General features: G+C 46.3%; 1 protein-coding gene across 5 annotated transcripts in view; it reads left to right on the top strand.

Moving 5' to 3' along the window:
• LOC145353040 (SAM domain-containing protein SAMSN-1-like) overlaps positions 1 to 14,816 on the top strand; it is a 114,327-nt gene that overhangs the window by 24,381 nt on the left and 75,130 nt on the right. For all 5 annotated transcript variants that reach the window (XM_080203363.1, XM_080203362.1, XM_080203364.1 and 2 more), the window contains one exon: positions 12,329 to 12,693. In XM_080203363.1, the coding sequence (XP_080059489.1) occupies positions 12,329 to 12,693 (365 nt within the window). The remainder of the gene's footprint in view (positions 1 to 12,328; positions 12,694 to 14,816) is intronic.

Raw genomic sequence — 14,816 nt, 5'->3', positions numbered from 1 at the left:
CCAGTGACATTGAAGGAATGGCTGATATATTTCCAAGTCAGGATGGAGTGTGGCTTGGAGGGGACCTTTCAAGTGATGAAGTTCCAATGTGTTTGCTGCCCCTGTCCTCCTAGAGGTTGTAGCAGTCGGAGGAGCCTTGGTGAGTTGCTGCAGTGCCACTGTGCATCAGTGGTGGAGGAATGGATGTTTGTGGAAGGGATGCCAATTGAGCTTTATCCTGGATAAAAATTTGGGAAACACAAGCTTGATGTCAAGCTTTGCTTCCTTTCCTGGTTTTCCTTGCCATTGCTGACTTTTTCTTAATGACCCTTTCTATGCTCTGGGCCTGACCCTATCTCCAAGTTTCTCAGTTAATGAAAAGGATAAACATGCACCAAGTGAAAACATTGACAATTCAAGATTCTTCCACCTACGACATTGACCCAAACCTAATCATCAATTAGCTGTCTCATTAGATGTAAATTATTCAAAAGCTTTTCTTATGTTGCCTGTATCCTAATGTGCCAAATCACATCCGTAGAATACCTCCAATGCAGAAGGAGGCCATTCAGCCCATCAAGTCTGCACCAACTCTGCAGCACAGCATTACCACCCAGGCCCTTTCCCTGTAACCTAATGTATTTACACTGCTAATCCCCCCTAAACTATGCATCTTGGAGCGTCAAGGGCAATTTAGCATGGCCAATCCACCTAACTTGCACATCTTTGGACTGTGGGAGGAAACCGGAGCATCCAGAGCAAACCCACGCAGACACGGGGAGAATGTGCAAACTCCACACAGACAGTGACCCAAGGTCGGAATTGAACTTGGGTCCCTGGTGCTGTGAAGCAGCAATGCTAACCACTGTGCCACCGTGCCTCCCAGTCACCTGTCACCCCAACGCTTGCTGGGACTCATTGATTCCTGATCAGAGAGTGAAAGAGGTTTACAAGCGTGGAAATAGGCCCTTCGGCCCAACTTGTCCATGCTACTCCTTTTTTTTAACCACTAAGCTAGCCCCAATTGCCTGCATTTGACACATATCCCTTTATACCCATCTTACCCCTGTAACTGTCAAAACACTTATTAAAAGGCAAAATTGTACCCGCCTCTACTGCTGCCTCTGGCAGCTTGTTCCAGACACTCACCACTCTCTGTGTGAAAAAAAGTTGCCCCTTTTGTATTTCTCCCCCTCACCTAAAACCTATGCCTCTAGTTTTATACTCCCCTACCTTTTGGAAAAGATATTGACTATCTAGCTAATCTATGCCCCTCATTATTTTACAGACCTCTATAAGATCACCCCCAACCCTCCTACCTCCAGGGAAAAAAGTCCCGGTCTATCCAGCCTCTCCTTATAACTCAAACCATCAGGTCTCAGTAGTATCCTGGTAAATCTTCTCTGCACTCTTTCTAGTTTAATAATATCCTTTCTGTAATAAGGTGACCGGAACGGAACACAGTATTCCAAGTGTGGCCTTACCAATGTCTTGTACAACTTCAACAAGACGTCCCAACTCCTGCATTCAATGTCCTGCCCAATGAAACCAAGCATGCAGAAGGCCTTCTTTACCACCCTGTGCAGCAGTGACTCCACTTTCAAGGGGCTATGAACCTGGAGCTATGGTCTGCAACACCCTGGTTTTAACATTCCCACCCTTGTTTTCAACTGTGGATCGATGGCAAAATTACACTCTAGCGTATGTTAAAAGTGCTATATAAATGCAGCTTGTTGTTGATCTCTCAGTGGGTACGTATGACCTTGAGCATTCACCAAACAATTTTCCATGAGGAACATGCCCCTTTTAAGGTTCCAGAACTCTCTCTTTTGTTTTAGTTAGCAATTGATGATGGAGATTTGCTTCAATGTGAGAATTTCAATTACAGCATTTGCCGTTTGATTTAGTGCCCGTGTGCTTTGTTCTAGCTGACCTCGAAGTTGCTGATGCAGAAACAATATCCCACAACCCATTGTTAGGCAGGGTCGAAGTGACCTTGAGAGGAGGTCACGTACTGCTGAGTGATCATTAGAACGTAGCCAGAACGTTGCCACCCTCACACTCATTTCCTTCACCTTTGTAAGCCCTCATTTTCAACGCTGTTCCTTTTATTGCTCTGATCCCTCCCCCCCACCCCCCGCCCCCCCCCACAACCACCACCACCACCACCGACCCTTCGCAGTTTCAGACAAGGCCTACCCCATAGCGAGGTCCCACCTAGGCTAAGGAATGCGAGCGACAATGTCAGCTGTTTAGCGGTGAAGAGGAAAAGATCCTGGTTCTTGCAAGTGCATATTATACCCACTAATCCCTCTAACCTACGCATCTCTGGACACTAAGGGGCAATTTCTTAGCATGGCCAATCAATCTAATCCCTTTCTCTTCAGCGCAGAGAAGGCTGAGGGGGGGACATGGTTGAGGTGTATAAGATTATGAGGGACAGGGTGAGCAAAGAGCAGCTGTTCCCCTTGGTTGAGGGGTCAATCACGAGAGGGCGTAGTTTTAGGTTGAGGGCCAGGAGATACAGAGGGGATTTGAGAAAATAAAATTCACAGAGGGTGGTGGGAATCTGGAATGCACTGCCTGGGAAGGTAGTGGAGGCTGGAAGCCTTACAATCTTTAGAAAGCATCTGGATGAGCCCTTGAAATATCATAACATTCGAGGTTGTGGAACAAGATCAGGAAAATGGGATTAGTGCAACTTTAGTGGTAGTTATTGTCGGTGCAGACTTGATGGGTTGGAAAGCTTTTTCTGTACTGTACACGCTATGAGAAAAGCAACTCCAGATGTTTAAACCCGTTAATCCAGCCTGTCACTCCCAATGCTACCTTAGAGGATGAGAAGGGGGACTTAGTGGTAGGGGATGGGGATATGGCTGAGGCCTTGAATAACTTTTTTGTTTCGGTCTTCACGGAGGAGGACGTGAATAATTTGCCGGGTGTTAGAGATGGAAAGGTGGTAGGAGTGGAGGGCCTGAATGACATCGTTGTTACTAGAGAGGCGGTGCTCGACAGACTGGAGGGGCTGATTGTGGACAAGTCCCCAGGACCGGATGGAATGCATCCGAGGGTTCTGAAAGAAATGGCGGAGGTGATAGTGGATGCCTTGGTGGTTATTTTCCAGACGTCGCTGGATTCCGGGGAAGTGCCGGAAGATTGGAAAACGGCTAATGTTACGCCGTTGTTTAAGAAGGGTGCCAGGCAAAAGGCGGGGAATTATAGGCCGGTTAGTTTAACGTCTGTGGTAGGTAAAATGTTAGAATCCGTCATTAAGGAGGAAATAGCGAGGCATCTTGAGGGGAATTGCTTGATAGAGCAGACGCAGCACGGTTTCGTTAAGGGGAAGTCGTGTCTGACAAATTTACTGGAGTTCTATGAGGATGTGTCTAGAGCGGTGGATAGAGGAGAGCCGGTGGATGTGGTCTTTCTTGATTTTCAGAAGGCGTTTGACAGGGTACCTCACAAGAGGTTATTGCAGAAGGTCAGGGGACATGGAGTTGGGGGTAGGGTGTTAGCGTGGATAGAGGATTGGTTGTCAAATAGGAGGCAGAGAGTGGGCGTCAATGGGTGCTATTCGGATTGGCGGTTGGTGACTAGTGGAGTGCCCCAGGGGTCGGTGCTGGGGCCTCAGTTATTTACCATTTATATAGATGATCTAGAGGAGGGAACTGAGTGTATGGTGTCGAAATTTGCTGATGACACCAAGATTGGTGGAACGGCAAATTGCACGGAGGGTGTGGAGAGCCTGCAGAAGGATCTAGATAGGCTGGGCGAATGGGCCAGGAAATGGCAAATGGAATTTAATGTTGGCAAGTGTGAGGTGGTCCACTTTGGTAGGAATAATGGTAGGAAGGATTATTACTTACGTGGCGAAAAACTGCAGCAGGCGACGGTGCAGAGGGACCTCGGGGTCCTTGTGCATGAGTCGCAAAAACCCAGCCTGCAGGTGCAGCAGGTGGTCAGGAAGGCGAATGGGATGCTGGCCTTCATAGCGAGGGGGATTGAATATAAAAGTAGGGAGGTCTTGCTGTGGCTGTATAGGGCATTGGTGAGGCCGCAGCTGGAGTACTGTGTGCAGTTTTGGGCGCCGTACTTACACAAGGATATTTTGGCCTTGGAGGGAGTGCAGAGGAGGTTTACTAGGCTGATACCGGAGTTGAGGGGGTTGAGCTATGAGGAGAGGCTGAATAAACTAGGCTTGTACTCGTTGGAGTTTAGAAGAATGAGGGGAGATCTCATTGAGACGTATAAGATGATGAATGGGATGGATAGGATAGAGGTGGAGAGACTCTTCCCGCTCAGAAAGGACAGTAGGACTAGGGGGCACAGCCTCAAGATAAAGAGGGGGGGGCGGTTTAGAACGGAGTTGAGGAAGAACTTCTTCACTCAAAGGGTGGTGAATCTCTGGAATTCTCTGCCCGTTGAACTGGTGGAGGCTGCCTCGCTAAATATTTTTAAGACGCGGGTTGATGGGTTTTTGATAGGTGAGGGGATTAAGGGTTATGGGGAGAGGGCGGGAATGTGGAACTGAGACACGACAGATAAGCCATGATCTTATTGAATGGCGGGGCAGGCTCGAAGGGCTGGATGGCCTACTCCTGCTCCTATTTATGTTCTTATGTACACTGAGGTTGTGCTGTGCAGTCCGAGTGCGATCAAGGATACAAAAGAATATGAAGCTAAATCTCTGCAGTTGAGGTGCAGGGCCTGGTCAAATTGAATGCTCAGAGTATTCTTAGAATCCGCACAGTGCAGAAGGAGGCCATTTGGCCCGTCAAGTCTGCACCGACCACAATCCCACCCAGGTGCTATCCCCGAAACCCCACACATTTACCCTGCCAATTCTCCTGTCACTAGGTTCAATTTAGCATGGCCAATCCACCTAACCCACACATCTTTGGACTGTGGGAAGAAACTGGAGGAAATCGGGGAGAATGTGCGGACTCCGCACAGACAGTGACCCAAGCCAGAATCGAACCCAGGTCCCTGGGGCTGTGAGGTAACAGTGCTAACTGCTATGCCACCGTGCCATTCGAGGAATGGGGTTCTCCGGTTCTTGTATTTTCCTTAATTTGTTCATGGGAAGTGACATAGCTGGGACTAATTTCTCTTGAGAAGGTGGTGGTGAGCTGAGCCATTTCAGAGGGCAGACAAGAGTCAATCACATTGTAGCTCTGGAGTCACATGTAGGTCAGACCGAGTAAGCACAGTAGATTTCCTTCCTTAAACCAGATGAGCTTTCATGATAATCCAGTCATCCATGATCACAGTTACTGACACCAAACTATTCAACTCCAGAGTTTATTTCATTAATTGAATTTAAATTCTATCTGTAATGGTGGGATTTCACCTGTCTCCCTGTCAGTATCTAGTCTAGTTTGTAACCATATGGGTGGCATAGTGGTTAACACTGCTGCCTCACACCACCAGGGACCCGGGTTCAATTCCAGCCTCGGGTGACTGTCTGTGTGGAGTTTGTACATTCCTCTTGTGCCTGCGTGGGTTTCCTCTGGGTGCTCTGGTTTCCTTCCACAGTCTGAAGATGTGCAGGTTAGGTGGATTGATCTTGCTAAATTGCCCCTTACTGTCCCAAGATGTGTAGGTTGGATGGATGAGCCATGAGAAGTGCATGGATTTATGGGAATAGGGGGAGAGAACCTGGGTAGCAAACTCTGCCAGAGAGTTGGTGCAGACTCAATGGGCTAAATGCCTTGTAGTGATTCTATGAAAATCACCATGCTACATATGTATGGATCCCTAAGTTGTCCAGTGTAAAATCACTTACAAATCCCCCTGAGGGGCGACCTCATTGAGGTGCTCAAGATTACGAGGGGCTTGGACAGAGTGGATAAGGAGCAGCTGTTCCCTTAGTTGAAGGGTCAATTATGAGGAGACACGTTAAAAGTGAGGGGCAGGAGGTTTGGGGGGGGATTTGAGGAAAAACCTTTTTACTCAGAGGGCGGTGACAGTCTGGAAAGTGCTGCCTGGGATGGTGGTGGAGGTGGGTTGCCTCACATCCTTTAAAAAGTACCTCGATGAGTACTTAGCACATCATAAGATTCAGGGCTTTGGGCCAAGCACTGGGATTATGTAGGCAGGTCAGGATCTTTCATGCGTTGCTGCAGATCTGATGGGCCGAAGGGCCTCTCCTGCACTGTAGAACCCTCTGATTCTGTGAATGTGCCAACTCTTAGTTTTTCCACAGTGTGTCTCTGTGGGTAACACTCTCAGCCCTGAGCCAGGATTTGTGGGTGGATCTCAAGCACAAAGCTCAAGGCTGGCATGCCCAGTGGCGCCCAGAGGAATTGCCGCAGTGGGTTGCCATCTTTCAGAAGGGATAAGAACATAAGAAATAGGAGCAGGAGTAGGCTATCCAGCCCTTCGAGCCTGCCCCGCCATTCAATAAGATCATGGCTGATCTGAAGTGGCTCAGTTCCACTTTCCTGCTTTCTCCACACAACCCTTAATTCCCCCGTCTATCAGAAACCTATCTACCCGTGACTTAAATATATTTAGCGAGGCAGCCTCCACCACTTCAACGGGCAGAGAATTCCAAAGATTCACCACCCTTTGAGTGAAGAAGTTCCTCCTCAACTCCGTTCTAAACTGCCCCCCCTTATTTTGAGGCTGTGTTCTCTAGTTCTGCTATCCTTTCTAAGTAGGGAGAATCTCTCTACCTCTACCCTATCCATCCCCTTCATTATCTTGTAAGTCTTTATAAGATCCCCCCTCAGCCTTCTAAACTCTAATGAGTACAGACCCAGTCTATTCAATCTCTCCTCATAAGCTAACCCCCTCATCTCCAGTATCAGCCTGGTGAACCTTCTCTGCACTCCCTCCAAGGCCAATATATCCTTCCGCAAATACGGGGACCAAATCTGCACACAGTACTCCAGCTGCGGCCTCACCAGTGCCCTGTACATATTAAACGGAGAGTCAGTCTGCCCTCTCGGGTGGATGTTGAAAGATCCTTTGGCGCTATTAGGAACAATAGCAGGGAGTTCTCCCCTGCGACCTCTGGCAGTACTCATCCCACAAACAACATCATTAAAAACAGATTATCTCGTCATTAGCTATAACTGCTGTTTGACCTTGTTGTGTTGCAAATTGACTGCACCATTCCCTATATTACAACTGTGACTAGACTTGAAAAGTAATTAATTATCTGTGAAACATTTAAGGATATCCCGAGGTCATGAATTGCAATATGAAGGAACGTCGGGGTTGGGAGGAGGCCATTCAGCCCCTCAAACGCTTTCCATCGATCAATTAGATCAACGCTAATCTGTCTGTCAACTCTATTTACTGGACTTGATTTCATATCCTTTATTAGGAAAACACTTTGCCAAACAAGGTCTATTAATCTGTTTTAAATGTTTCAATTGATACCCCACCCCTCCCATTCCTCCCACACCCCACTCCCCTTACCCCCTACTAGTCCCCCCCCCCAACTTCCCCCACCTCCCGCTTCCCCACAACCCCAGTCTCAACAATGTTTTGCGGAGAGTGTGTTCCAAACTCCCAGTTCCCTTTGTGCCAAGAAATTCTTCCTGGCGTTCCTCCCCTCACGTTTTAAGGTTCTGTCCCCTTGCCCTAGACCGGTGGCAGAATGGTTAACACAGCTGCCTCACAGTGCCATGGACCGGGTTCAAATCCAGCCTTGGGTCACTGTCTGTGTGCAGTTTCCGTGTTCTCCCCGTGTCTGCTTGGGTCCCCTCTGGGTGCTCCGGTTTCTTCCCACAGTCCAAAGATGTGCGGGTTAGGTGAACTGCCCTTAGCGTCAGGGGGTTAGTAGGGTAAATAAGTAGGGTTGTGAGGATAGGGTTTGGGTGGGATTGTGGTTGGTGGAGACTCGATGGGCTGAATGTCCTCCTTCTGCATTGTACGGATCCTGTGATTCTATGATGAAAATCCACCAGAGGGTTTAGTCTGTCTTTAGACAGCCTGTCAGATCATTTAAATTCCAGATCTACTTTAACAAGGACCATTGGAAAGACAAGCTTATGGCCAAGATCTTCTGTCCTTGTTCCCGGCTGGAATTTTCCGCTGCTGCTGGGAGTGAATGTAACTTTTGCCAGAATGCTAAATTCTCCATCCTTGCTCACAACACGTCCCTTAAGAGTTACGTGAAGGGGTGACAGTAGATAGGCAATGGCAAACATTCAAGAAGAACATGGGGGAACGGCAGCAACTGTTCATTCCTGTCTGGCACAAAAGCAAAAGGGATGAGAGGGCCAATCCTTGGCTTACACAGGAAATTAAAGAGAATATCCGATCCAAGGAAGAAGCATACAGATTAGCCAAGAAAAATAATAGTTCTGAGGATTGGGAACAGTTTGGCATTCAGCAAAGAAGGACCAAGGGATTGATTCAGAAGGGGAAAAATACAATGTGAAAGTGAGCTTGCAGGAAACATAAAGACTGACACTAAGATTTTCTCGATCCGCGAAGAGATAGAGGTTGATGAAGACAAATGTAGGCACCCTACAGACCGAAATGGGGGAATGTATAAAGGGGGACAAAGAAATGGCCGAGCAACTGAATACAAACTTTGGTTCGGTCTTCATACAGGAGGACACAAATCAAATGCCAGAAATATTGAAGAATGTAAGATTTAGTAAGAGGGAACAACTGAGAGCAATGGACATTAGTAGAGAAATAATGCTGGGAAAATTGATAGGATTGAAGGCGGATAAATCCCCAGGGCCTGATCATCTACATTCCAGAGTACTAAAGGAAGTGGCTCTAGAAATAGAGATTTGATTTGATTTATTATTGTCACATGTATTAACACACAATGAAAAGTATTATTTCTTGTGCACTATACAGATGAAACATACTGTTCATGGAGAAGGAAAGTAGAGAGTGTAGAATGTAGTGTTACAGTCATAGCTAAGGCGTAGAGGAAGATCAACTTAATGTGAGGTAATTCCATTCAATAGTCTGACAGCAGCAGGGAAGAAGCTGTTCTTGAGTCGGTTGGTACGTGACCTCAGACTATTGTATCTTTTTCCAAAGGGAGAAGATGGAAGTGAGAATGTCTGTGGTGTGTGGGGTCCTTAATTATTCTGGCTGCTTTGCCGAGGTAGCAGAAAGCGGAGACAGATCGATGGATGGGCGGCAGGTTTGCGTGATGGATTGGGCTACATTCACAACCTTTTGTAGTTTCTTGCGGTCTTAGGCAGAGCTGTGACGCAACTGGAAAGAATGCTTTCTATGGTGCATCTCTAAAGTTTGGTGAGAGTTGTAGCAGATGTGCCAAATTTCCTTAGTCTTCTGAGAAAGTAGGGGAGTTGGTGGGCTTTCTTAACTATAGTGTTAGCATGGGGAGACCAGGATATGTTGTTGGTGACCTGAACGCCTAAAAACTTGATGTATTGGTGGTCATCTTCCAGGATTCTATAGACTCTGGAACAGTGCCTGCAGGTTGGAGGGTAGCTAATGTCACTCCAATATTCAAAAATGGAGGTGGAGAGAAAACAGGGAATTATAGACCAATAAGCTTAACATTGGTAGCAGGGAAGATTCTCGACTCCATTATCAAGGACTTTATAACAGAGCATTTAGAAAACAGTGGCAGGATCAGACAGAGTCAGCATGGATTTATGAAGGGGAAATCATGCTTGACAAATCTGTTGGAATTTTTTGAAGATGTAACTAACAGAATTGACAAGGGAAAACCAGTCGATGTGATATATTTAGACTTTCAGAAAGTGTTCGACAAAATCCCACACAAGAAATTATCGTGCAAGATTAAAGTGCATGGGATTGGAGGAAGTGTATTGAGATGGATAGAAAACTGGTTGACAGAGAGGAAACAAAAAATAGGAATTAATGGGTGCTTTTCAAATTGGGAGGCAGTAACAAGTGAGGTGCCACAGGAATCAGTGCCGGGACCCCAGCTATTCACAATATATATCAATGATTTTGGATGAGGGAACAAAACGTAACATCTCAAAGTTAGCAGATACCAAGTTGTGTGGGAGGGTGAACTGTGACGAGAATGCAGAGATCCTTCAGAATGATCTGGATAGGTTGGCTGAGTGGGCAAATCAATGGCAAATGTAGTATAATTTGGGTAAATGCGAGGTTATTCACTTTGGAAGCAAAAACAAGAAGGCAGATTACTCCCTGAATGGCTATAAATTGGGAGAGGGGGAGTGTGCAGTGAGATCTGGGTGTCCTTATACACCAGTCACTGAGGGTAAGCATGCAGGTACAGCAGGCGGTAAAGAAGGCAAATGGTATGTTGGCCTTCATTGCGAGAGGTTTCGAGTACAGGGGCAGAATGTGTTATTGCAATTATACAGGGTCTTGGTGAGGCCACACCTAGAGTATTGTGTGTAGTTTTGGTCTCCTTTTCTGAGGAAGGATGTCCTTGCTCTCGAGAGAGTGCAGTGAAGGTTTACCAGGCTGATTCCGGGGATGGGGGTACTGAAGTATGAGGAGGGATAGACTAGGTTAGGATTGTTTTCACTGGAGCTCAGAGAATGAGGTGGGGGGGCGGGGAATCTCACAGAGACTTATTACATTCTAACAGGGCTGTACTCGGAGTTTAGAAGGATAAGGGGGGATCTTATAGAGACGTATAAGATAATGAAGGGGATGGATAGGGTAGAGGTAGAGAGATTCTTCCCACTTAGAAAGGACAGCAGGACTAGAGGGCACAGCCTCAAGATAAGGGGGGGTGCAGTTTAGATCGGAGTTGTGGAAGAACTTCTTCACTCAAAGGGTGGTGAATCTCTGGAATTCTCTGCCCATTGAAGTGGTGGAGGCTACCTCGCTAAATATATTTAAGTCACGGGTAGATAGGTTTTTGACAGACAAGGCGATTAAGGGTTATGGGGAGAAAGCGGGAAAGTGGAACTGATCCACTTCAGATCAGCCATGATCTTATTGAATGGCGGGGCAGGCTGGAAGGGCTAGATGGCCTACTCCTGCTCCTATTTCTTATGTTCTAGACAGGGAAGATGCAGTGAGGGTGTTCCCAATGGTGGGGGGAGTCCAGAACCTGGGGTCACAGTCTGAGGATTCAGGGTAGACCATTTAGGACGGAGGTGAGGAGATATTTCTTCACCCAGAGAGTGGTGAGCCTGTGGAATTCATTACCACAGAAAGTAGTTGATGCTAAAGATCAGTGTAAATTTAGCAGAACGTCTTTGCTTTTGAATACTACCCCTCTGGAAATGTAGCTCAATGTCTTTTCATTTAAATTCTTTAATGACCTTATTCACTTGTGTTGCTATTTTTAATGATCTGTATGTTTGTACCTTGAGGACCCTCTATTCCTCTGCCCCATTTTGATACTTAAGCGTCCAAGGAATAAAAATCGCCTTTTTGTTCTTCCTGGTTATGTTGAAGCCCATTTGCAAATTGCACATCCATTCTGCAAGTTTATTAATGTCCTCAGTATTAATATTTTCAATATTAAGGGAGGATGTTGGTGATGTCACTGGATGAGTGATCCAGAGATTCCCAGGCTAATGCTCTGGGGACATGGGTTCAAATCCCATCATGGTGGCTGGGATTCATTAGTAACTCTGTTATTGGAGCTAGTCTCAGTAATGGTGATGATAGAAATATCATCAGTCGTAGTAAAAACCCATCTGATTCACTCGTGCCCTATAGAGAAGGAAATCTGCCATCCTTACCTTGTGTGGACTCAATGTGACACCAGATTCACAGCAATATGAATCATAGAATCCTAAGTGTGGCACAGTGGTGCCTCACAGCACCAGGGACCCGGGTTCAGTACCCAGCTTGGGTCACTGTCTGTGCGGAGTTTGCATGTTCTCCACGTGTCTGCGTGGGTTTCCTCCGGCTTCCTCCCACAGTCTGAAAGACGTGCTGGTTGGGGTGCATTAGCCATGCTAAATTCTCCCTCAGAGTAGCCGAACAGGCGCTGCAGTGTGGCGATTGGGGGATTTTCGTAGAGTCTTAATTGTGGTGTTAACGTAAGCCTACTTGTGACATTAATACATAATAAATACAGTGTATATGAAGATCATTGGGCCTGTACCGACAACAATCCAGCCAGGCCTTATCCCCGTAACTTAGCACGGTCAATGCACCTAACCTGCACATCTTTGGACTGTGGAGGAAACCAGGTCACTCAGAGGAGATCCATACAGAGAATGTGCAAACTCCACACAGACAGTCACTTGAGGCTGGAATTGAACCCGGGTCCCTGGCACTGTGAGGCAGCAGTGCTAACCACCGTGCTGTGGTTGTGGGGTAATTGTCGATTACAAACGCTGACCTTGCCAGCAACACCCACAGCCCGTGAAAGAATAAATTGTTGGAAATGCCATTGACCTGTGTCTGTGTGTGTGTGTTTTTGGTTGATCAGTTCCTGGGCAGGCATCAGATGACCCCACGTGTGCACTGAAACCATTGCATCCACAACCAAACCCGCAGGAGAAGAAATGCATTGCGGAGACACAGAGGGACGTGTACGGGCCAGACCCTGACTGGGACCTCCCCTCCCAATCACTGATCACCATCCGTAGCCCCAAGTGGTACGAAACGTCCGAATTCTCCTCTCCGTGGGACTGGAAGCACCATTCCTGTTGTAAGAAGCAGCAGGATTCCGAAGATGTCCGGTTTGACGGGACCCTGCTGGTGGAGCGCGGTTGGTATCCCTTCCCTCCGCACACCTATCATTGCCAGAGCTTTCCAAGCTCCATTGCTGGAATGGGCCTGCCGGAAGGATGGGTAGGTAAATGTTTCAATATGAGCGAATGACCTTTCACCTTGAGCGCAGAGGCTGTAGGTGAGACTGTCAGACAGGAGGGAATCATTCCATTTTACCTGTTTGCGTGTACAGTAAAGAAAAGAAAGAACCTGCATTTATATAGTAATCGCCATACGCAGATAATTCCCTGGTTTCGAATCCCACGGCCGATAGAAAATTTGAATTCAGTAAGAACCTGGAATTAAAAGTCTACTGATGACCATTGTCGATTGTCGGAAACACCCATCTGGTTCACTAATGTCCTTTAGGGAAGGAAATCTGCCGTCCTTACCCGGTCTGGCCTACGAGTGACTCCAGACCCACAGCAATGTGGTTGACTCACAACTGCCCTCTGAAATGGCCCAGCAAATCACTCGCCTCAAGGGCAACCAGGGATGGGCAATAAATGCTGGCCCAGATGACAGTTCCCGAATCACAGAATTGTTGTAGCACAGGAAGAGGCCATTTGGCCAATAGCAAACAAGCAAATGACTTAGTGCCATTCTCTGCCTTTTCCCTGTACCCTGCACATTATTTCTATTCAAGTAATTGCCTAATATTCTCTTGAATGCCTCGATTGAACCTGCCTACACCACACTTCCGGACAGTGCATTCCAGATCCCAACCGTTCATTGTGCGATGGAATTTTTTTCTCACGTTATATTTGCCTCTTTTGTGAATCACTTTAAATCCGTGCCCTCTTGCTCTTGAACAGTTTTTCCTGATCTACTCTGTCCAGGCCCCTCATGATTATGAGCATCTCCATCAAATCTCCTCTAAGCTGCTTTCTCTCCCGGAACAGTCCAAAACTCTCTAATCAATCCTCATAATTGAAGTTTCTCCTTTCCAGAACAATTCTTGTAAACCTCTTCTGTATCCTCTCCAAAGCGCTCACATCCTTTGTTATGGTTCAAGGTTAGAAACTCCAAAGTGCTTTATGAAGCCTGCTTGAATCATAAGTTTTGCATCTTTAATTTGGCTAGGGTAAGCATGAGACATTTCACTTTGGGTATGATTTAAATGATCCACTGGGGAGCTTTGCTCAAACAAAGTTTATTTAAGAATATAGTTAACACATATAGTAAGAAACTTAGCAAGAACTTTTATCAATTACAAACAAGAAACAAACAATCATGATAATGTATAACTCTTGACGAAGATCTCTGCAATGTCCCAATCAAATCAATCCCATGGACAAAAGACCCTTTCACAGGCTTAACACAGCACAGACTAATGCTCACGTGATACTGGGATCGAGGCCAGTAGTTGAATTCTGCAGTCAAATGCTCTTGAGACTCAGAACAGTTTGAATTCAAGACAGCTTCCCAAAACAGCAGAGAGAGTCTGGTCCGGCCCCCCAACCACAGCCCATTTTTATCATTCAGGAAAGCAAGATTTTATTTTCAGATAACCAAAGAATTTTCAAAACAACAGGGAGAGAGGGAAAATACTTCTTTTTAGCTTGTTGTCCCTTCTAAAAATAAAAACTCAAACCTACAGTTCCAAACTGAAACTGAAAATGAAATACCTGTCACTGGAGCCGCCTGCTGTTTTTTAACTCCTCCGAACAATGACATCACTTTTGGCTGTGAGCACTAAAGGTACACTAATATCATACCTTCCTATAGTGTGACCCCCAGAACTGTACACAATATCCCAGCTAAGGTCTGACCAGCATCCTGTATAAGTTCAGCATAACCTCTTTGCTCTTGTATGTCCCTATTAATAAAACCCAGAATACTATATGCTTTAGGACATAGAACTCTACAGCACAAACAGGCCCTTCAGCCCACCAGTTGCACCGATCATATCCATACCCTACCAGGCCTATCTATAACTCTCAATCCCATTAAATCCCATGTACTCATCAATTTAATTGCTCTCTCCACCTGTCCTACCAACTTCAATTATCTAAATACATATACACCCTGGTCCCTCTGCTCCTTCACTCCATTAGGAATTTTACCCTTTATTTTGTATTGTTCCTCCATGTTCTTCTGACCAAAATGCATCACACCACACTTCTCCACATTGAACTGCATCTGCCACCTATGTGCCCACTCCACCAATTGGTCACTATCCTTAAGTTCTACATTGTCCTCCT

Source organism: Carcharhinus amblyrhynchos, chromosome 15 (assembly GCF_965287045.1).
Source record: "Carcharhinus amblyrhynchos chromosome 15, sCarAmb.v2.hapA, whole genome shotgun sequence".
NCBI lineage: Eukaryota > Metazoa > Chordata > Chondrichthyes > Carcharhiniformes > Carcharhinidae > Carcharhinus > Carcharhinus amblyrhynchos.
The sequence above is the reverse complement of the archived record's forward strand: the minus strand, read 5'-3'. Positions and strand labels throughout refer to the sequence as shown.